Source organism: Cystoisospora suis (genome assembly GCF_002600585.1).
Source record: "Cystoisospora suis strain Wien I chromosome Unknown contig_1109, whole genome shotgun sequence".
NCBI classification, from domain to species: domain Eukaryota; phylum Apicomplexa; class Conoidasida; order Eucoccidiorida; family Sarcocystidae; genus Cystoisospora; species Cystoisospora suis.
Genome location: NW_027153910.1, coordinates 28,701 through 50,324, shown reverse-complemented (window position 1 = coordinate 50,324; position 21,624 = coordinate 28,701). Strand labels below are relative to the sequence as shown.

General features: G+C 49.5%; 2 protein-coding genes across 2 annotated transcripts; one reads left to right on the top strand and one right to left on the bottom strand.

Annotated features, from left to right (window-relative positions):
* Window positions 1-287: 287 nt before the first annotated feature.
* CSUI_002687 (dgat2l1-prov protein) lies at window positions 288-10,388 on the top strand (the record flags this gene model as incomplete). The annotated part of the gene is made up of 9 exons (XM_068062886.1): window positions 288-635; window positions 1,443-1,559; window positions 2,268-2,352; window positions 3,283-3,403; window positions 4,214-4,358; window positions 5,102-5,213; window positions 5,845-5,957; window positions 7,006-7,056; window positions 7,605-10,388. 9 exons carry the CDS (start codon window positions 288-290, stop codon window positions 7,653-7,655), a joined length of 1,143 nt encoding a protein of 380 aa, XP_067925140.1. The 3' UTR covers window positions 7,656-10,388.
* On the bottom strand, window positions 10,175-20,946 carry CSUI_002686 (uncharacterized protein). The gene is made up of 2 exons (XM_068062885.1): window positions 12,890-20,946; window positions 10,175-12,395 (listed from the first exon to the last, which is right to left on the bottom strand). The coding sequence occupies exons 1-2, from the start codon at window positions 20,575-20,577 to the stop codon at window positions 11,834-11,836; spliced, it is 8,250 nt and encodes a 2,749-aa protein (XP_067925139.1). The 5' UTR covers window positions 20,578-20,946; the 3' UTR covers window positions 10,175-11,833.
* Between the last annotated feature and the right edge of the window lie 678 nt (window positions 20,947-21,624).

The window sequence follows — 21,624 nt, the reverse complement described above, 5'->3', positions numbered from 1 at the left end:
CATTCTCACTTCTGGACCGTTAGGCGGCGTCATCAGAACGCCCTTGTTGTGTCATTCGGGGGTCTCGTCTGTCATAGAACGTGCCTAGGAGGCCGGCGCCCAACAAGGGGCAGTATACAAGGCGGTCCAGGAGTCACGTAGCTGCAGGCTGCTCAAACGTGTGTCCTCTCTCTTGTTTCAAGTGAAATCTCCAAGCCGACTGTGTGGTCGTCGAATCTGTCTTCTACTCTCTCGTATCTCCCCCTGAGGCGTGGTGGCCAGCGGGTGGTCTCGTGCTCGCAGCCAAAATGTGGGCAGAGCTGGGTCAGTTCTTGCTCTTTGTCGTAGTGCCTATCCTTTTCTTTCTCTACCTTCTTCACTTTCTCTATTACCCAACTGTATGGCGGACGGATCGGACAAAGCCTTTCCCAAGAACTTCAACCCGACCTGCCCCAGAACAGCCTCCGTTGTACGTACGGATCCGATCGTACATTGCGACGCGCATCCTCTCTTCCTTGTTGCTTACTTGTCTGTTTATGAATGTCTTCTGTCTCATACACCTCCGAAAGGTCGCTTGGTGGTACGTTCCTTATGCTCTCTGGTGCACATGTCTCGCGGAGAGGTTTGGAAGACCCCTAGGTTGCCCTTCTCAATGGGTAAGAAGAACAGGCCTCGCTGTTATCTTTCTTTGATCTTTACCAGGCATCAAATCAAAGCGAAGGGAGGTAAACGTGGGAAGAAGGACAGGAGAGGGCGGGGCCGGAAAGAAAAGGAGGACCCGCCCGCTGCGTTCGATAGACCACATGAGTTCGTGCAGGACATGCGAGGAGGCCTTGACATACACTGGAATACGCTAACACTGTACGGATGATGATACACCAGTTCAATTGTACGCGCAACTCATGCGTTTGTATAACAAACTCCCTCCGTTTGGTGGCCCCCGGCTTCTGCTGACGTCTTTTCCATGCTTAGTCGTTCTTCCTCAGTACCACAAGCGACGAGGTTCGGGCGTGCACAGAAAATCGCAGAAGTCACTGTGAAAGTCGAGGTCTATCATCCGGGTACAGAGAATAGTGGATGTCGTGGGCTTGATCGATTCTCCTACGAAGCCGTGACATCGTGCTGAAGAAAAGCATGTCTTTTGTTCCTTCGTCCCCACAGTCGGGGTCTTTTCACGTAGTATGATAACAAAGTACTTGACTGTTTTACCGAGTGTAGTTAGACCAGGTCGATTATACGGCGTGCATGCACTGTGATGGCGCTGCGGCTGCAAGGACGCTCCATGTGTGTGAGCGCGTGCACTAGATCGTCGGCGTAGTATTGCGTAGATTCTTGTCGTCCGGCTTTTTTCTTCCGGAGTTAAGCTTCACGGTCGGTGTACATGACTTAGGCCCGTCTGCTAAAAACCTGCAATGAAGCCTTGGTGAGATCTGGTCTTTCCTTTGTTTCCTTCTCTAACTCAGGTCAGGACTTTATCGATCTGGAAATACGTTGGAGAATATTTCCCTTTCACATTGCTGAAGGAGAACCCGACGACGAAGTTTCCTACAGACAAGAACTATCTCTTTGGTTTCCATCCGGTGAGCGACTTATGTCTGAGTGTGCGTAGTTCATGTGATATAGCGGGTCTACATGTCACCTCTCCGTATATACGTATGTCGTATTCTCTCTCATGGTTCGATCGTATCTTGGCTGGTGGCCTAATCACACTTCATCCGGAAGAGAGAGTTTTTCGAGATCACATGAAAGCTTAAGGTTAACACCGGGGCCGGTGGGGCCTTGATTTCCCCTTGGACGTTGGTTTGGTGTGAGATCTTCCCTGCATTGAGCCACCGGGGGACCCTCAGCACTAGCGTCAAGAACAGCCAGGTAAGCGGTTCACCTTTGCATGCACTTAGGCCGGACAACTAAGTGTTTTCTCATCTCTACACACCTGTCTTGCTGAGGGTGTCGTTCATGAGATATCTTCGGCCAGTTGAGTATGTATTTCTATTGCTTCGTCCGGGTGCGTCTGCCTCATGCGTGAGCCGGTAATTTGCACCGCTTCTCCTCAACACAGACTGACAGGAATGACAAGATCGTCTTTGGTTGACCTTGTGGCACCTATTCATTGAGACGAGATTCTTGTGGAAATAGCAAGGCCACATTGCTGAGGTGGATCGTGCAGCATTGTTTATATACACTTTTTCGAGCAGTTTTGACGGGGCTGGCAGGCAGGCAGGCATCTGACGAAGGAGTTTAAGCAGGTGTATACAGAATGGATGTGACGGTCCCTGTTGCGTCTCCAGCATGGGGTCTTCGGTTTCTCGTGTAGCGGACAATTCGCCGGACGATCACTCAGACCAGAAAACGACATCGGAGCCATTCTTCCAGGTAAGCTGAAGGGAAGAAACCTCTGGCTGTAAGTCAGGAAGAGGTAAAGGCGGCTAGAGTGATAAAAAAGATGAGAGTGCATCGACTAGGTCAGAAAAGAGAAAACAGCTTCTCTTCTTGGGACGAGACAAGGTTCTCCTCGTGACTTCCTTGTAGGATGCCGAACGCGAGCAAGAAAGTCGTAGCTATGACCGGGAGAGGCAAATAGATGAGAAAACGACGACGAAACGTCCTGAGACAAGAAACACCTCTTAAGCAATATGAAATTACACGAGTGGCATACTGTTAAAGGATCTTTCGTTGTGCATTGGGGTATCACATGGTGTTGTGAGATGACCAGCATAGTATCTACTTGCTTTGCAGGTTATGTATGTGTCTCTTTCTTGCAATCATTTCGGTGCAGTTTGTTGGGGGTGATGTGTCTCGCAATGCTCCGAACAGATGGGACGCACGGTAACCTTCAGGAACTTCTGTACGCGTGTTCTCTCGTAGTGTGTATATATATATTCACTTAGGAAACTATACGTATATGTATGTATACGTCTGTATATTCATAATCATACATGATGTTTCTAACTATGAGAAAACACGAGTACAAAAGCTCGTAAAGGTTACCCTGAGTCCCACCTGTTCGGAGCAATTTCCGTGGTAATATATACTTATGTATATATATATATACGTATACCTATGTATATCCACATCTATATCTCTGCTGCTTGTATGTCTTGTGACATTTCGTGTGGTTCACGGTGCCCAATGGTTCGCCTCTCTCATACTTCCCGGGGACATACGTGTGTGGCTTCAAAGAGATCTTTAAAATGACAGGCTTAACGCCTGGGTTTTCTCTGCAAGGCTCATCTCACTCACAGAGTAGACACTGGTCGGGCAGGCTTGTTGCGCCGTTCTTTCGGCGTTTGTCTTCCTTTTCAGGCTTGGATTTTCGTATCACCACTCTGGAGCTCAACATGCGCACTCCCTTTTTCCGCCACATCCTTCAGCTGATGGGTTTCATGTCATGCAGCAAGCATAATATTGTGAATGTTCTACAGAGGTTCGTCGTCTATTTCCCCAACCCCTTCTAGATCAACCGGGGAAGAATGAACTCTAGGTTTTCATGTGTACTTCCACCAAGTTCGCCAGTTTTCTTATTCTCCCGGTCACTCAAGCAGAGGTCCTTCCTAGGGAAGTTTGGCGCAGTCTCTTACATCCTGGATTCTTTGTCGAGGTACTCCATAGTCAGTTCTTATGACTACGCAGTTCTTTTCTTTGTGACTGCTTCTCCGATCAGTGATGACCCCACACACAAACGCACTTTGTTCAGCAGTAGGCGGTCGGAAATGGCCCTTTGAGGTACTTCCACACACCGATGAACTTTGTGTCTCAGGATAAACAGGGAGACTCCCTTCTGTGTCTTCTCTTGATAAGGGGTTATATCGTTCATTGCGTACCGTGCGTGCTTGGCTAAGTAGTTTCAAGAGAGTTCGGGTGTATGGAGAAGGCTGAAGGCTTCCTCTCTCTTTCGTGTGCTCTCGCTCTTGATGAGGAAGCTCTCTTTTTTTTTCGGAAACACGCACTTGTTTCTGAACGTGGTGAAGACTCTGTTGTCGCTGTTGCCTTATAATAGCGGTTGTCTAATTCTTTGTGCAGAAGCGATTCTACATATAACGTTACGATTACGATACACGGTCTACATCTGATCTTTTTGTTGTTGTTCGGTCGAATTTTCCCGTCCAGACACTTCAATACCGGTAACTATCTCCTGATTTGATCACCGGTGCTTTTCTCTGTGCCGGCATTATGAATTCACTTCGCTCTACCGGTTGTAGAGTTCTAGTTGTTGTGAATGCTGTTGTTGTGCCAGCGAGCCGAAAGGCAAAGCCGTGGTCCTTCTGGTTGGAGGGGCTCGGGAGGCGTGTCTAGCTGAAGAAGGAAAGAACGATCTTGTTTTGAAGAAACGTCGTGGATTTTTTGAAGTAGCTCTTAAAACGGGCGCATCGCTTGTTCCTGTAAGCTCTCCAACCCCTAAGGATACGACATCATTTCTCTTCGCTTTCACAGGTTCCTCGTTCGTTTCTCTACGACGTGGCCTGCTATTACGAAAGGAGTCCATCGTAGTCCATTCTCCATTCTAGCAAACACGCATAGAACTAAAAGATATCAGTCGTCCACCTAGCCACGGACACCCGGGGTTCGGCTATGATGTCATGACAGGAGACTGCCGCGAGACGCGGTGTTATGTGTGTATCTGTATGCATGTTGCTAGCTGTGTCCGCTCTTTTGTCTAGAGAACCAGGTGACTGTGAATTTGAGAGGTGTGGGACATGTGAAGAGAGACAGCTCGCCTTGTGTTGCAGAGTGTAGGTGTCTATATATTAGGGTTGCTTTGCATAGGGCGTACATAGAACGCGTCCAAAGTGACGGCGAGTCTCAGGATGTCTGTCAGCCAGATGATCGGTACTGTTCTTGCTGTAGTAGCCCCACATGTAGCTGGTGGTGCTTACTAAGGATATCTCTTGTATCACATGGAGAAATCTCATCAAGAGGATCATCGTGCTACGGGTCTTTGGTGTCGTGAAGAGTTATGGAAACGGGCGGCCTCCAAGGACGGGTTGAGATCTGGATCTGTAAATCTGTACAATGAAGCCATTGGGGTGATTTCAAGAGATGCCGCAGTTCGTCCGTGAACAGGGTAGGAAGCGGAGAGGGCTCTATCATTGATCTTTCCTTGAATGCATGTGATGGTGTTCAGATGTACTCTCTCGGGGAGAACGACTTGTATACTGTAGTGAAGACACCACTATCGAAAGAGCTGAGTGAAAGAACAATGCAGATCTTCGGATTCTCATGTCCTATTTTCTTCGGTAAGGTTCCGTGCCAGTTTATAAGGGGGCGGGGGGAGATCGAAAGTTTTTCTTTTGTCTGGCTAGCGTATCTATGCCCGTGCTTGATCTACTTCTAGCGAGTAGAAGGCATACGAACATTTGGATTCTCTGATGTGTTCGCCTGTTGTACCCTCCTCCTCTCATCCTACACTGTCACCGCATATGTACGGTCTTTTCACTTGCGGTTGAAACCATGAGCCCTGTTTGCCTATTGTCCGTCTTGCCAGTGTATTTCAACTGTCATGATACCAGCACACTCCGTGTCGTTCTCTCTTATTTTTCCTTTTTCAGTTCTAGTCTCACTCACTCCTTTTTCTTGAACAGCGTCACATACAGACCGTTGCAGGATCATTGGACGGGGTTGCGTCAGCCATGCGATTGCATAGTGGCGTAAATGCCCAGTTTGTATTGAAAGCTGAGCCAAACTAACACTTAAATGCGTGTGTACATACATCCGTATTCAGGCATATTGATTCGGTTCGTAGGCCCATCTCGATACCTGAGCAGATCCCCTAGAGATGTTCGTCGTTTTCAAGTCACCTGCATGCATTGTTTCCTTTCTTGGTTTTTTTCTTCTTTGAAAACTCCTTCGCTGTATTAACTTTGATAGGCCGGGGTGTTCTCCAGTTATTCCTGCCTCTACGTGTCCCGACCTTCACGATGATAGGAGACCCAATTCAATGCCAGCGCATTGAAAATCCGACTGAACAGGATATAGCGAAGGTACCATCTGTCTCTGTATCGGAAATCCTCTTCTTTTTCTTCTTGTTGAATCATTACATGTAGAGTAGATGATGATGATGCTCCACTTCTCATATTGCCCTGCCTCCTTTCCCTCTCGATCTCCACGACCATATAGACTTCATGATCTTCCGATTCAAGCCTGAGAACTCTCAATCAGATTGTCACGACTGCTTAGTGCGGTTCATTCACACACTATCGAATTGCCGTGGTGCGGTGAATATGTGAGTCAACGGCGAAGTTCACAAGAAGCGTTTCCTAAGAAAGATCTGAAAGAGCCTCCAGACAGTCAACAGTGTTGAAGCACATGGTCGGAAGACTCCTTAAACCGTACGGACATAAAAGGGGGAATGGTGGCTTTTGTATATCAGGTCGAGTTGAAGACAGGAGTGATGTGAGGTCAGCATTTCTGACGTGGTCTCAGTGCTTCTCTTCTTGATCATGACGAATGTGACAGACACAGTGTTTGTCTGTGCCGACCATCTTCGGTCTTGTGTTGTCGTGGCACCTCTCTTTTGCAGTCGACGGTGTTTTATAGTTGTTCTTGTGTCTCTTGAGTAATGTCGATAATTTATAAGCTGGCTAATGCGCTGAGGGTCTGGAAGTTCATAGTGTATCCAGTAGCCTCTCCACTCTGAGGCTGCTTTGTTGCAGACGTCCTAGGTGGTTTTTGCAAGTATATTTCCTTTTCAAGTCTGCTTGCACGTCTCTGATATGCCATTCTTTCCCTCCGCGTGGCATCGCATGACTAGCCGCTCACATGCTGTGTTTCGAGTGAGGGACGATAGAAAAAACTGGAGGCAGTGCTGCATGAGGGGTAACAGTGAAATGGAGGTCGGAAAGAATTGAAGAGTCTCCAAACCATTTTCCACTGTTGGGGTTCTTAGATTTAACTCGGTGCGCTCGAGACCAGGAGGGCGCTCGAGTCTTCTGGGTAGGAGAAAGGAGTCGGCCAAGGTAGCATCGTTGAGCCGGCAGCCCGCTGTACTTTGTCTTTCTCTCTTCCCTTGCGGTATCAATGTATTTGTAGCTGCGGGAGACATACTGCAAAGCCCTACAGCGGGTCTTTCAGAAAGTGAAGGTACGTCACTTGGAGAGTGGTTGCTATTTTTGTGCTTCGCCTAGATCAGTTGGGTGTTGGCAATCATATGGCGGAAAGGGAGAGATCTAAGCACGAGAACACATTTCTTTCCCTGTAGTAAGCCCCTGTATTTAACTATCTAGTTGGATGCCTTGAAGAATGAGATTGTTACAATTCCGTTTTCCTCGGATTGACCATATCGGGAAAGAGAGCGAGGCAAGGATGCCAATTCATTCTCCTGACGCTTAATGGGTTATAGGTTTTCGACTTACATGTATACATTCTCCAAGAGTAGTTGATATATATATCTAGAGAAAGAGTGTACCTGTATATTTGTGTTTATCTTTCTCTCTGTATATGGCACAAAAAAGCGGGTCAATTGAATGTGTGCATCATAGTTCCTCTTCCTAGTTTCGGTGTATCTGCAGCTTTGGCATACAGGTGAGCTGCCTCTTTCATTCACTTCTACTAATCATGAAGGGTTCAATCCAGACGGCACGCCTGGTAGTCTGCTTGCTACCTGTTCCTGTTTCACATGTTCCTTCCAGGCAGCCTACCGACCGAAGCGAGAGTTCCAAGATCTCCGTTTCGTTGAGTGATATGGCGTACGGTAGCACAGGGTGACAAGGTGTTCGCTTGTTTCTTGTCTTCGAGAAACCTTCCTTCGACATCATGAGGAAAGGGCAGGCAGCAGCGTCTTTGTTGCACGTATCTGTATGAGAACGTAGATATATTATCAGGAATCGCGAGGGTCTCTCTGCGTGCTGTCTTGAGCATCAGCCGCACGACGTCTCCCGTGTGGTATAGTCAGGAAGGATGAAGGACATATTCTGTTTTTACTTGGCGTGCACTCTCGTCCATCTGCATACAACACTGTGCGGGAAGGCTGTACATGCACCAGCATTCCCCACACAGTTGGCATTTATTTTTCGAGCTTCAGCTATATCTAGTTTGAGACTTCTGTCCGCGTCAGATGTGTATGTATGGAAGATAAATGGAAAGTTGCTCAACAAGGGGAAGAAAGGAATTTCACAGTGTTGTCTTTTTTGGGTGAGGTGGAAGGAATGAGCGAGCTCTTTTGATTTAGCTTGAAGTTTATTTGCTACCCTGTGATACTAGGCAGCCAAGAAATGAGGTAGATCCGGAAGCTGGAATCATACTGTAACTACACACTCACGCGCCCGCTCCCCCTCCCCTCTCACGGCTTGCTGCTCGGAAGTAGCATGGCTAGAGTTAACTGTATGTTTTCCGGGGAGAAGGCAGTTGTTTTCAGGAAGCGCGTGTTGTCTTGTCGTTCTGAGGGAAGTAATACAACAGGCAGTCCGGGGTGTGGAGAGACGGAATTGTTTCTCCAGTGGAGTGTTTTTTTCCGCCTTGGTCTTGGAAGCAGAGACAAGCAGGACTATATTTCTTTTTTGGGTGAGTCAGCAGTAGATATTTACGTCGTTGTGTGAGAATGGGCTAGGGGAGTTCAGTCCAATTCAGCTACTACTACTACTGGTACTACTCATGATTTCAAGGTTCATAGAGCTTCTGGATATTTCTCGAAGTAGTGGAGGACGGGTAGTGAGGGAGAGAGAGGGGAGCCTATCGCAGCGTTTTTGAGAGTGAACTAAGAGCTCTGTGTCTACACGGGGTAGGAGGGACATCTGTTCCTTTGGCTTTCACGTAGGTGACCCACAGACGACATTTGACTAGCCCACCGTGCACGCCGTTATATGTGACACTGGATTTTTTCTAGAAGACATCGGCGAATTTTCTCTCTCCTTTCTCTGCGGAGAGAGATTCTTTATTGCGAGTATGGTAACCCTTTGTTGGATTTTGCCCTCTATCTTGTAAAAGGATAGATAATACGGGACGTCTCATGTATGCACAACCATGACATAGTATGGATAGGGAGCGGGTAGGCATGACCCGCTGCCTGCCACGTTACTTAAGAAATCAAAGAACGAGAAAGAAGTGGAGAGAAACCTCTCACGAAGCACGATTGTTACTGTGCAAAAGAGTAAAGGAAGTCTCACTTAAACCTTACTTGCATCCTTCATAGGTGTAGTGGAATGGTGGTTGGCAAAAGAGCACGGAGTCGCCGTTGAAAAACAATTCTTGTGAAGTCGCCCCAAAGAGGTCGAAGAAGAAGCCCGCGCAACAGAGAGAGCACCCGTTCTCAACCCCCTTTGTTTGTTTCCTCACCTGCTTCGAGACAAGGGACGGACGCACCTTTATGAGTTTTCGTTTCAATTCCTGCTCGCATCGGGAAGATGGGTAAAGCAGTGTGATGGCATTGCTGGAGGCCTTCCATGATGAGCGAAAAAATGCTCATAACATTATCCGGTATGTGACGTCATCCTCTGTATCTCTTCTTTCTGCGACTTGCTTGTATAAGCGAAGTAGGATGTAAAGATCAATAGATAAATACCTTGACTTGGCTCATATGAAAGGAGTAAGAGGGCCAGTCGTTGTACATTGTTTGGCTGGTGCGTGTTTAAGCTAGCAACGATTTTCCGCAGATGCTTGCTGATCTGCCAGCGGGGGTTTTCTCCAGGCTCTGTTCTCTTCTCGTGGATGCCCCATCCTGACTACCTAGCGCGTACACCGCCGCTGGATGTTCCCAATGTCAAGCGGTCAGGGGCAGTTGCTTGCGAGCGTTGAAAGGAAGTGAATACCGCGTGATGTCAAGCCGTGCTACGATTGGACCGTTCTTATTGTTCTTGCTGTGAGAGCCGCGGACTTGGCTGGGATGTTCACTTCAACTCAGGGAGTCTGGAGCTTCCTTCGTGGCGATGGAATAGTATCTGGTGTACTACCCCTCGATAATCTTCTGTGTGTATTGTGCGATATACCATCTACCCGACTATTTCGAAATGCGTATGTACTTACTTGATGGTGGCGCTTCTCCATCTGACACCGTGTGTCAGTAGTCAAGTGCGAAGAGAGAGGCGAACTTCAGTCCGTGTTCTTTTCTTTCCTGCTGACATCGATGAGATCCGCCGTTGTTTCTTTCCGTGCTGACTGCGCAGTCGTCGTAACTAACCCGGTAGGGGGCTGCCTAGGACGTTATGGAAGACTCTATGTGGCATCGCAAGGGACGGGCGGATTGTCCAACACGCATGCAGCTAGGGTCAGTTGAGTTCAGTGCACACACACAGTTCTGGACCAGGGGTGTTCTAGCCAGTCCTTTTCTCCCCCCGATGTCCCAGAAGGGACACATTAGTTTTCAAATCGGAACCTAGGCAGCGTACAACAGATTTTTCACGGAAGTTGGGGGGAACAAATCATCGTATGCAAACCTGCAGAGCTGCTATAGGGTGGAGCTGGCTGTCCCCTCTACCTCCCTGCCTTGACTACAGTTTCCTCGCGGCCTGCCTGACAACAGTGTGCTGTATGGGTCGTCACCCACTCTCTTCGACCATCGTCCATACACGTTCTAGTAGCCATATGAGTACTAGGTGACTTGCCGGAGTTAGTCGTGTCCAACCTCGTTACGCTGAAATGGTTATGCCCTGCCTCTACGTCATCCACGCTATCTATTCCACCACACAGGCACCGGGATGTTTGATCCCGAGCTTGCAACATGTGAAGCAAACAAATCGGCAGCTGCTAGCTCCTCCCAGCAAGCACAAAAACGGACAGCGACAGTAAATGCATGCCTGATAAAGTCGAGGTATACGCAGCTCACTTTGGGGGCGCTGGCGACCTCACAAACACCTTTTCCAACCTCAGCTCCAGAGAACCCCCGTCACAAACATCAGACTCCATAGAACGTATGGTCGTCTCCTGCGAAAAAGGGGGCCAGTCAAGTGACGGAAAGTGACGGCGAAGATACAAAGAAATGAAGTGGAGGTTAGTTACCCTGTGACTGATCATCAGACACACCATGGATCGTAGAGTAGCTAGAGAGATATCCAAGTACTATCGTGCCTATTGCAGTATTATCGTGTCTACATGGATAGGTATTAGAGTACCATCATGTCTACCGGTGAATCACCATAGCGTTCACGAGAAGGCTGACAAAAGGTGCTCCCGTTACGGGTACGGCTTCGTTACTCGAACTGTATTTCATACTATCACAACGAAACATAAATGGAACCTCTCGTGCTGCCCCGGGGGTTCAGAGAACACCGGGCCCCTGAAGAACGAAGTGCTTATCTAGTCGTATAGAATGTCTTTGAGAGGGCAGTGAGAAAGAAAGAGGAAACCCGAAAACAAAAAAGAAGACTAATCACGAAGATGTACTAATATGGCATAGCTAGCTTGTCCCGCGTATACATCGCCAGTGTCCCTCCTGCCTCTCCTTTCCCCTCCGCCCCTCGCGGTTGGCCGTGTGTTTTCTTTTTCCTTCAGTGCCACTCTGGCACTGGTGAGCCAGTGATGTATACCTATAGAGAGTGTTGAGGAGATGTGTATTTGTACATCTCTTCAACGCGCTCTCTCTCTCTCTTCTTGAAGCTGTCTGCGGCAACGCGATACACAGCACACTGTCATCATCCCTTCCTCTGTCCTAGCGACACACATGCCATTCTTCGAGTTTTGACAACTCTCTTTGCCCGGGCTTCCTTGACAGCGTTCTCTAGAGTCTTGAACACCGCCTCTTCCTCTCATCTTCGATTCTCCTCTCTTCTCTTATACCAAGCAGAAGCCTTTCTTCACTTTCTGAAGCCAAAAATCCACCCGTTCTACAACGTCTTCTTCTGCTTCGGTTGCCCACGCACATCGAAATGAACACATTCCTGTTGAGTACATGGAGGGACAGCTTCTCCTCTTCGCTCAGGTTCTTGTTTCATCTTCTTCTACGCTTCTGCCCTAGCTTCCTTCCTGGCCAGGTTGCCGCATCAGGACCACGTAGGATAAGAGGTCCGAACTCTGGGAGTGTCCCTGCATGCAATTGATTCAGTAGATCTCTTTGTCTTGTCTGTTCTAATTCTAATAGTTTCTTTTTGACTTCTGCATTCTTCGTCTCCTCTTTTTCATCACCCCCTACGTCTGAATCTGAAAAGAGACCACCCAACCTGGTTCTCCCAAGGAGTTCTACACCCTCTACTTTCTGAAGCAATGAAGAAGAGTCTTCCTTCGTATCTCTCATTCGCCGTCGTACGAAGGATTGAGAAAGTGAGAACGACAGGAATGGTTCGGCTGAACAACTCCCCAAAGAAAGGCTTGGAGAAAAAGTTACTCCTTCGCTAAGAGACGATGAAGAGAGAGATGAAGCAAGTAACGATGAAGAAGGGCGCTTTGACTGTAAGAAAAGAGGACGACGCTTTGTTGGACACGTTCGACGTACGGACTGCACAACTTCCGTACACCATGGAAATAGCAGTGACGAAGAAGGTGACGTCGAAGATCTTCAGAACGACAAACAAAGCAAGAAATCAAACATAGGAAGAAGAAAAAAGAAGAGGTAATCAACGCTGAGTGGAAAACAAAGAAGATATAAGGGCCACCAGTTCTCTATACTTCAGTTTTTCTCAGGGACACGTCCTTTCCTTATGAAGCGCATGGTAGACATAGTCATATCTGAGACAAGATGCAATAACTGAGATACATCTCTTAATCAAACTGGCAACACACATACAGCTTAATCCCTATATACCCAGTTCTACATATATTTAGTGGGATATAAACCACCTCTATGAAGAGACGGTCTGGATGCCTATAAACACTTACACAAGAGCATGAACCGAAGAAGGAATCACCTGCCCACCTTCCCCAGGCCCGCCTCCCCCCTTCTTTTATAGATGAGTCACATCGCCTATATGAATGTTCTGTTGGTATGGTATGATTCATCTCTGCTTGAGAACCAATCAATAAGTCCATCAGTGCCTACGATTCCACTTACCTTTTACTCTCATAAAGAACTAGGCCTTCCTCGCCAGCCCAGTCATCAAGACTACTCCCTCTCTTTCGCCCTCCCCAGTATCCACGACCTATCCCTCGATCAGCTGCTGCCACAGCAGGAGCAGTAGCACCGGCAGATGATGCAGAAAGCATTCGCTCTCCTCCGCTAGTTACAGATGCGTTTGAAGGTCTTTCTTGCGTAACATTGTTTGATTGCCCAAGAGGACCACTACTAGTCGTAGTAGTAGCAGGACTTCCCTGTGGCTGCCCCGTTGCTGTCCCTGTAGCGCCCCCTCCTGAGGCGGCAGAACCATCTTCCAAGAGGAAACCAGGCGGCAATCTTAGACCCCGACGGGTATGAAACATCCGTAGTTGCGGCTTATAATCGAAAAGAAGGGAGATTTTTTGACGTTCAACTGCCTTGTGTAGAGCCACACGGTAACGAGCGACAACAGCAGGTGGGAGATCTAAATCGGCTGCAAGCTGTTGGCAGTATTGAAGAACAAGGTGATCATCGGCAGTTAAGCGCCAGTAAACTCTATCGTCTATTCTTACCTGAGTATCTGGATCATAGACGTCCACTTCGAGTATAGCACATGTCAGAGCATTGAAGAGAGGACCAGGAGAGAAGCACGAGACACTACCCGGTGAGGAAGAAGAGAGATACCCACTGCTGTTCGTCACGGGAGAAGGGAGATGCGAACGAGACGGAGAAGAACCAAATGGATTTGCATGAACGAAACCACTCTGGGCCTTCACAGTGGCTGCAAGAGAACCGACTGTCTTCTTTTCCCTTCCACCGGAGACGGAATCTAGGAACCCCCCCTCTTCCCTCGTAGGAGAGGACGATGGTAATGATGAAGTCAGAGAAGAGAGATCCGACCCCCCGCTACGATCGATTGACGTCACTGATGTCTCAGGAGTTGTCCTGTGAAGAGACCAAAGAGAGGATCTATCTTCGTAGCTCCCAGCGGTTGAAGCAGAAGGCGTACGACTGCCTCCCCCTCCTCCATGCATTCCGCTGAAATCTCCAAAGCAACTCTCTCCCCTCATCATCGTGTTATGTCCAACGCCTCCTGCTGTTGTCCCATGACTGCCCGAAGTAAGGAAAGGGGCATGCCGAGATGCCGCTGCTGTAGGTGTTTGAGTTGTTGCTGGTGTGAAGGGTGGAGATGGAGTGATTCTTGAGGAAGGTAATAAGGTCGTTAGACCGTTCCGTGTACTATTAGGGCTCGGAAGAGAGGCTTGTGATTCGAGTGTGAGACCGCTTTTACACATTCTATTTCCATCATCTAACCCTCTGCCCATGATTCCTTCTCCCCGCTCTTTCATTCCAACAGTGACACCTCCTAGAGAAGCCCCCGACGAGGGAGTGAACGCCGATGCTGCGCTCTTAAACATCTGTCCGTGTGTGGAAGAAGCGAAGATCTTCCCATGCTCATTAGGACTCATTCCTGTCTTCATAAAGGAAGGTAAAGGAGCTCGTAGAACTCCCCCAAGTGCTGCCTGTTGCTGTCGTTGTTGGGCTTCCACTGTCCCTTCTTCCTCCTTGAGTGTCTCTGCCATCTGCACCAGACATGCAAAGTCGACTTCACGGACAGCCGCTCGTCCCAGCTGTCTCCTGACGTCTGCAACAAGTAGATCTTTCAAAGCAAGTACCCACTCTCCAGAAGAGATTTCTCCATTCTTTTTTTCGGGAAGTTGAAGCCCTGATCTACATAGGACAGGGATACTTGGGCTTTTGCTTGATCTTGAAAGAGAGCTCTGCTCTCCTGCTGGATCTCCTACTTCCCCACCCTGAGTGGAGAAAGATGTCGGCGAGTTTGGAGGTATCTCCTCTGTCTTGGCTGTGTCCGGACACGTGGGAGTCGAAGCAATGCTTTCGTTCTGATTTCCACTGTCCCTCATTTCTTTTTCGGAGTTTAAGCGGCCGGCCCCAGACCTTGTCTTCTTTTGTCGATACGAAAGAAAAGGAAAAGAAGACGGGAGACTTGACGGCTTCTGTAAAAGAGGGATGCATGCTGGAAGACCACAGTCAGAGAGCCATGCAACACACAACGCTTCAACACCTTCAAGCCAATCTAACGTATCCCAGAGAATCTCCTCTGGGGGCGGAAGGAGGGGCCCATGCGGTCTTCGAGAAGGCTTAGAAACGGAGGAGGAAAAAGCAGAATCGGATGTTTGTGCAGTGTCGGGAGATGGAGCTGGACTGTTTTCACTTATGGTGTCCCCGTTACCACTGCCGCCTCCCACAGACCCAGAAGAGATTCCCCCTTCTTGCTGACTGGATGGAGTCGATGGCCTAGAAGCGTTCGTCGCCGATGTGTCGAGAGGGACACTCCCCCCTGTCGCACCTGGGCCTACAGATTCCCCTGATGCTCCTGGGACTGCACTATTGTTTGTCATCGGATGGTCCTCTGCAGAAGACTTAGACGAAGACAAATTTTTCCCAGCTCCCTGCTCAGGATCTTGCGACTCGGTAGCACTACTACTAGTACTAGGAACCGCGACAGCTGCAGTCCCCCCCCCTTCGTCAACAGAACTATTGAGACCTCCTCCTCCTTCTTCTTCTTCTTCCTTGATCTGTGTCTCTGCTTTCTTTTTTTCGGATTCGCCAAGTTTCGCATCATCAGCAGCTAGTTTCCGCAGTAACTCTTCAACTATAGAGGCACTTCCACACGCTTTTCGGATGTCGAGACGGACAACAGACAAGCGGTGTCCAGGGGGGATAAGAGGATAGTTGGATGTCTTCCCTAGGGCTCCACTCTTCGTAATCTTGCCACTCTTGTCTGCGGTCAAAGGAGACAGCAATGAATGACGTGATGGAAGAGAACTTGTCATTTCCCTACTACTATCTTTACAAAAACTCTCACTCAAGAGCATGCCTAGCTGCCGTTGTCGTGACGCCAAAGCTACCCTAGCGCCAGCCGGCTGAAGGAGCTCATGAATACATCTCAAGTCTTCTTGGCCGTCCCCCGCTGATGTACTATCGACAGCATCACTGCTGCTGCTGCTACAGCTTGCACAGTCGTCCTCCTTGTTGTTATGGCCTTCATCAAGAAGGCCAGGGTCAATCGCACCCATCAGGAATTGCTCAGGGGTTAGAGGAGACCTGATTGTAGGCCCGAAGTGTACAGGCGGCTGAGGAGGGTAAAGGAGGCTATAGAGGGGAGGTGGGAAAGTGAGCAAGCAAGACGAAGAAACAGCCGAGAGGTCAGACGGTATTGGGCCACCAGAATTGCTTGAAGGAGAGGGTGGAACTGGAGGAGATGATGGCAAGGGGATAGTTCGCTGTGTCGTTTGGTGAGGTTGACTCGAGTGCTCCCCATCACGAGAAGAAGTTCCTTTCTCCTGAGAACGAAGACTGTCTTCTAGAACAGGGTCCTTGACATAAGAGAAAATATTAAGGAGATGAGAAATTGAGGGGAGCCATTCAACCGGCGGTAAAGCCGCCTCTATGGTTGAAGGCGTTTCTACAAAAAGAGAAGGTTCCGACATAGATACCGACGCCGCAGCTGCAGCGACTGCTGCCTCTTCAGGGGTAAGGAATTGAGTGACTGGTGACAAGAGAGATAAACCTTTTCCTCCTTCGTCGAAAGGTAGTGTGCCTTTCGTAGGTCCTGCTTGCTGCTGTTGTAGGTGTAAAGAATCCTTGGGGGATGACGATCCTCCCACAGTACTGTATTGTTTACCAAGTGGACGACTACCTATTCCATGAAAAGAAGCCAATGACCCTGTTAGATTTGTTTCCCCGCGGCCAGCATGTAATTTTGCAGCAGCTCTTAAAGAGGACGTATTGAGATTGGATAGAGCCCCTGCGGTAGTTCTTGAAACGTGACTGCCTGTCTTCGGTTTCATTCCTTTCGATAAAGCCGCCTCTACCAGTTTTCCCCCTCCTATCCCAGCAGGGGAGGGCGCAGCAGACAATCGATTCATAGCCGGAATCAGAGAAGGAGAGGACTTCAATCGTGAGCTGTCGTGACTCATCTGAGATGGAGATGGTGCGACGACGCTCGCCTGGCGTGAAACATTGAGGGGTGTTTGTACTGAAGGAGAGTTGATAGGCGGGGTTGATCCAGAGATATCACAGGGCGGAGGACTCAATGAAGACAGTTGCGGGGGCGCTTTCCCTTGGTTGGATTTCTCAAACAACGCTCGAGTCTGCGCCTGCTGCTGTTGAGAGACGACTCCTGTCCCCGCTCCCATCCCCGCACTCGAGGAAGGTGAAGGTTGAGTGGACTTCGTTGCCTGGCTGCTTAGCTGTCCCTCAAAAGCTAGCCCTTGTGTAGCATGTGTCAGAACTCCTAGGAGAGGTGCCAGTTGAGACGGAAGAGATGGATGTTGCTTTGCTGAGGTCTGTAGAGAAAAAGACGATGACAGCGTGTGATTCGTTAAGAAGTTATTAGCTTCCTTAGAATCACTATTACTCTGACGAGAAGGAGAGGGAGGAACAGCAGAAGACACCCCCCCGCCCGATGACACTTGTTGTTTTTGATGTACTTGGGACCCCTCTACTTGCTGAGATAACCGCTTCTCATTTGACGAAGAGGTCTGATGAGAATGTTTTTCCTGAAAGGTGGCACATCGTTGGAGTGTCTTGTCGTCTTGAACAACAGGTGGTGGAGGCTGCTGCTGCTGAGTGGACCCAACACCTTGCTTTAGACTACTACCATGTTCTAAAAGATATGTCTGCTGGTGTGGTTGTTGAGACTGCGTTTGAGAACGATCTACTTGTGTCGAGAATGACGATAAAGGCTCTGTCAAACCTGCTTGAGATAAAGCTGTCTCCGCAGGTAGCTGACCACCGGGTTGCTGTTGATGTTTACCGTGATGATGTGTAAGATTTGACGTCATAAGATTCTTGGTATTCGCGGCGGCGGCCTGCTGCCCCTGCTCCCGGTGGGCTCCCGCCTGAAGTCCGCTACTAACATGAGAACTAGTACTCGCCGCCCCCAGCGAATCTCCACGAGGCTCTTGCTGTTTAGGTGTAGCAGAAAAAGAAGAGGCGGGTTGTGGCTGAGATAGATACTCGGCTCGAGAAGGGTGGGGACTGAAGGCTTGAGAAGACGCACAGACAACAACTTGACCAGAGAGAGACGGAAAGTGTATATTCTGATGATGATGACGTTGTGGCTCTGTTTGCAGATCTTCTGATGAAGGCTGTAAAGACACTGGGGCGTGCTTTTGTTTCTGTCCGACGTCTACCGCCGAGGGAAGTGCCCCGACCCCAAGAGAGGAAAGATGAGAAGACTGTTGATGCTGATCCCGTGACAGAGAAGGATTCGCGAGATGCTGCTGGCCAGGAGTCGGCAAGGAAGAAAGAGCTTTGCCTTGACGTCCTCCATCTTGTTGATCCTGAGAAGAGACGTCTCCAGGTTTCTGTGAAGACGATGACACTGACGGAGAAGAAGAGGCATCGGGGTGGATGTTATGTTGCTGAGGAAATCGATGCTGCTGCTGAGGTGTCTGTGCGCCCGGAGGGGCTGGGGGTGATCTAGTGTATTGAGGAGACAGCACCGTCGATCCTGCGACGGTGTCTGATTGCTTGCGTGATTCTTGATGACTGCTTAAACCCCCTACATCTCCCGACTGTCTATACACCATCTGTCGTTGGTAAGCTAGTTGGGGATCCTCCCTATTCCCCTGTTCGAGACCAGTTTTCTCATAACTCGTTGGAAGACCCTCACTCCCGGCTGTGGGGTCAAAGGAGACATCTCGGCGCACCTCTGTCTGATACTGCAACGAAGAAGATTCTCCGGATGCTCTTTCTCCTGCGCCTTTCTCGAAAGTATTGGGAAGTAACGCAGATATCATCCGCTGGCTGCCCGGGGTTATAGCGGAAGAAGACGTTGAGGGGTGAATCTCATTCAACTGCTTACTAGCTCCTATCAAGTCTGTTCGGACAGCTCCAACTGGAGGTGCTATGACAGAGCTCCCATGAAGCATCGACACAGTCTCCCTAGGGCCTATGGAAGCAGTCCCTCCACTTGTCTGTAGACTTTCTGCAGTCAAGAGATTTTCTTCAGACGGTTTCCCTGTTAACAAGAAAGACGGGTCGTCACCAGCTTTTATACAGGCCGACACGTGTTCTGTCCCTTGTCCGCCTACATACGAGAAGGGACTAGGCTTTTCACTCGCCTGACCTGCTGTCGCCAGCGAAGCTGGGAGAACACTAGAGTACGTCGTTGACGCAGAAGGAGTAGTTGTAGCACGGAAGGACGAAGAAGAGCCGGAGAAGCACGAAGCATCGGACATCTGTGCTCTGCTGTCGTCGCTAGTGCTTATATGTGTTCCTCCATCATCGCCGGCATGAAAAGCTCCTAGACTGCTTGACGAAGCATCTTCTTCTTCGTCGTCTTCACACGCTAGGACAAAATGGAAACCGTCTTCTTCTCCCAAGTCATCGTCTTCTTCTCCTCCAGACTGGGAGAAGGACGCAGACGCGTGTACCGCCGAAACAGTGAACATTGGGGGAGACGAACAAGAGTGGAGAAGACAATCCTGAACTTCGTCGTCACCCATGACGGGGCGAAAGCACACAGAAAGCGAGCAAGGAGGAGGAGGGGAACAAAAAGGAGGACAATCGGGAAGCGGGAGAGAACCGCCGCTCTCAGCATGATGACGCCGTGGCGATACAACAGCGACAGCAAGGGGCGGGGAAGAAGGAGAAGAAGGTAACTTAGATCTATATCTCGTAGTGACAGACGGAGGAAAACAACCGGGTCCAGACCGTCCCGACACATGTTCTTTCGTTATTCCTGGCTGAACACGAGGTTGGATTATCATCTCCCCCTCATGGAAAGGCCAAGAAGGAAGACGACATTCCCCCAGTGGCTCATTCAGCCTGGTGTCAGGAGAAGTATTCGGTTGAATCTCTTCCTCTCGTAACCGCACAGGCCTCTTCGAAGAGTCTGGCGAAACAGCTGGGGTCAAACATGACGAGGGAGAGTAGTGACATACACATGAAGACAGAGGGTGTGAGCGGGGAATGTAAGGAGCCTGCCCCGCCCGCGTGGCTACTCCTTCTGCTGTCTCGACACACGACAGCGATACATGTGAAAAACTGCGAGGCATTCTCTCTGCATTCTCCCGTCGTCTCTTCTGGGACAATGAACTGAGTGAGCGTCGAGCAAGAAAGTCCACACAGGGCGAGAAGAACCTGATTCTGCTGGGAGAAGATCTAGGATAGCCATCTTCTCCGTCAACAGTGGAAACTGGCCAGGATCGGCGAGAAGCAGGAATGTTATCTGCGCTCGCACGGACTGTCGGAGAAGACGGGAACTGAGGGGGCACAGTGCGAGGAAAGCCCTGGAGCCGTAGCTGCTGAGATGATGCACTGGGACGAGTCGAAGAGGTGGAAGACAAAGAATTAGACGCGCGTACACAAGAAGGAGTAGAGGAGACTCGAGGAAGGGGGAAAGAAGAGAGAGAAGAAGATTGAGCTGTGACGTAGAGGTTGTCGAGCTGTAAGGAATCCCTGAAGATGCTCAATGCACCCGATATGGAGGAGTGCAGGGATGATGCCGCTTGGTGACTCATCCGGAGCTCTCTCTCTCTCCCCATGATGCATATCCAGAGAAGTGAATATGCAAGCAAGGTCGAGACGAGGAGCACGAGCAACCAACTGAAGACATGAATAGGAACTAGTTGTATAAGACGGAGGATACAAGTGAAAAAATAGTGAGACATACAAGGCAGGAACCGACTAAGAAGAGATAAAACACAGAAGCAGAAACTCGCAAGCGCCCAGACTCGGGTACTCTCATGCTGAGTTGCTTCCTCAGACGTGGAGCACCAGCAAGGGAAACTGGCGGAGAAATCCGAAGACAATGAAGAAGCCGTTCGAGATTGCGATCGGGAAAGAGGGCACACCCGGGAGACAGATGCAGCGGTGTGGGAATATAACTTTATTTTGCCGAGCGGAGAGGCAATGAGAAGATGACAGCAACGGAGAAAGAGAAACTGTAGCACGGTTGTAAAACTTCATGCGCTACAACTAAGTAAGACGGTACGGCAGGCAGATGTGGAGGTAAATTAGCAGTGGAACGGGAGAGGAACGGGGTGGACAGACGGAGTCTCTCCGGGTGATTCTGCACGGGCAGAAGCGAAGTTCTCGAGCATGCATCCAGGTGTGTTACAGCTGGCTGTAATCACAGCAAGTCGATGCGCATGCCACGGGCTCGGTTTTCTCTCTAGAGCTCCAACTTCTAGGCCTTTTTCGGGGGAGCGTTCTCCTTTGAGCTGCGCGGAACCTCGTTTGCTTTGAAGGATTGTAGCTGCTTCGGCTGGCGGGGCACTACACCCTACAGAAGTACATGCCCAAAGTAAGTTAACGTATATGTTGAGTGTAAATGAGTGAACAGTGGACTGAAGACGGCTTAATGTTTGCTTGGTGACGCAACGCCTGTGCACCGTTCGCGTCGCGCTGAAGTCCGTCCGTCTCGGGGAGGCTCGGGCGGCGTGATAGCAGGGAAAGAGAGTGTCTCGTCGCCCAGAATAACTGCACACGTTGCCTATGCAGCCTTGCTTTTCCTGGGTCGCATGCCGAAAATCTTTAGCGAAAGAGATGATTCGGTTTTCTCTCAGTCATCGGGATGGTCGAGTGCGTTTTTCGTAAGCAGCGGAAATGCGACCCAGAAAAGCGCGGATGCATAGGCAACGTGTGCAGTTATTATGGGCAACGAGACACTCTCTTTTCATCCGTCAGTTAGTTCTGCGCCCTTGCTCAGTGAGAGA

Bases quoted from the DNA above. Each gene is read 5' to 3' on its own strand.
- CSUI_002686 (XM_068062885.1), bottom strand. From the start codon at position 20,577: ATGTCTCACTATTTTTTCACTTGTATCCTCCGTCTTATACAACTAGTT. The intron at 12,396-12,889 runs GTAAGTGGAATC...GTCGTTCTGAAG, and splicing joins GTTCTTTATGAGAGTAAAAG to ATCTTCGACGTCACCTTCTT.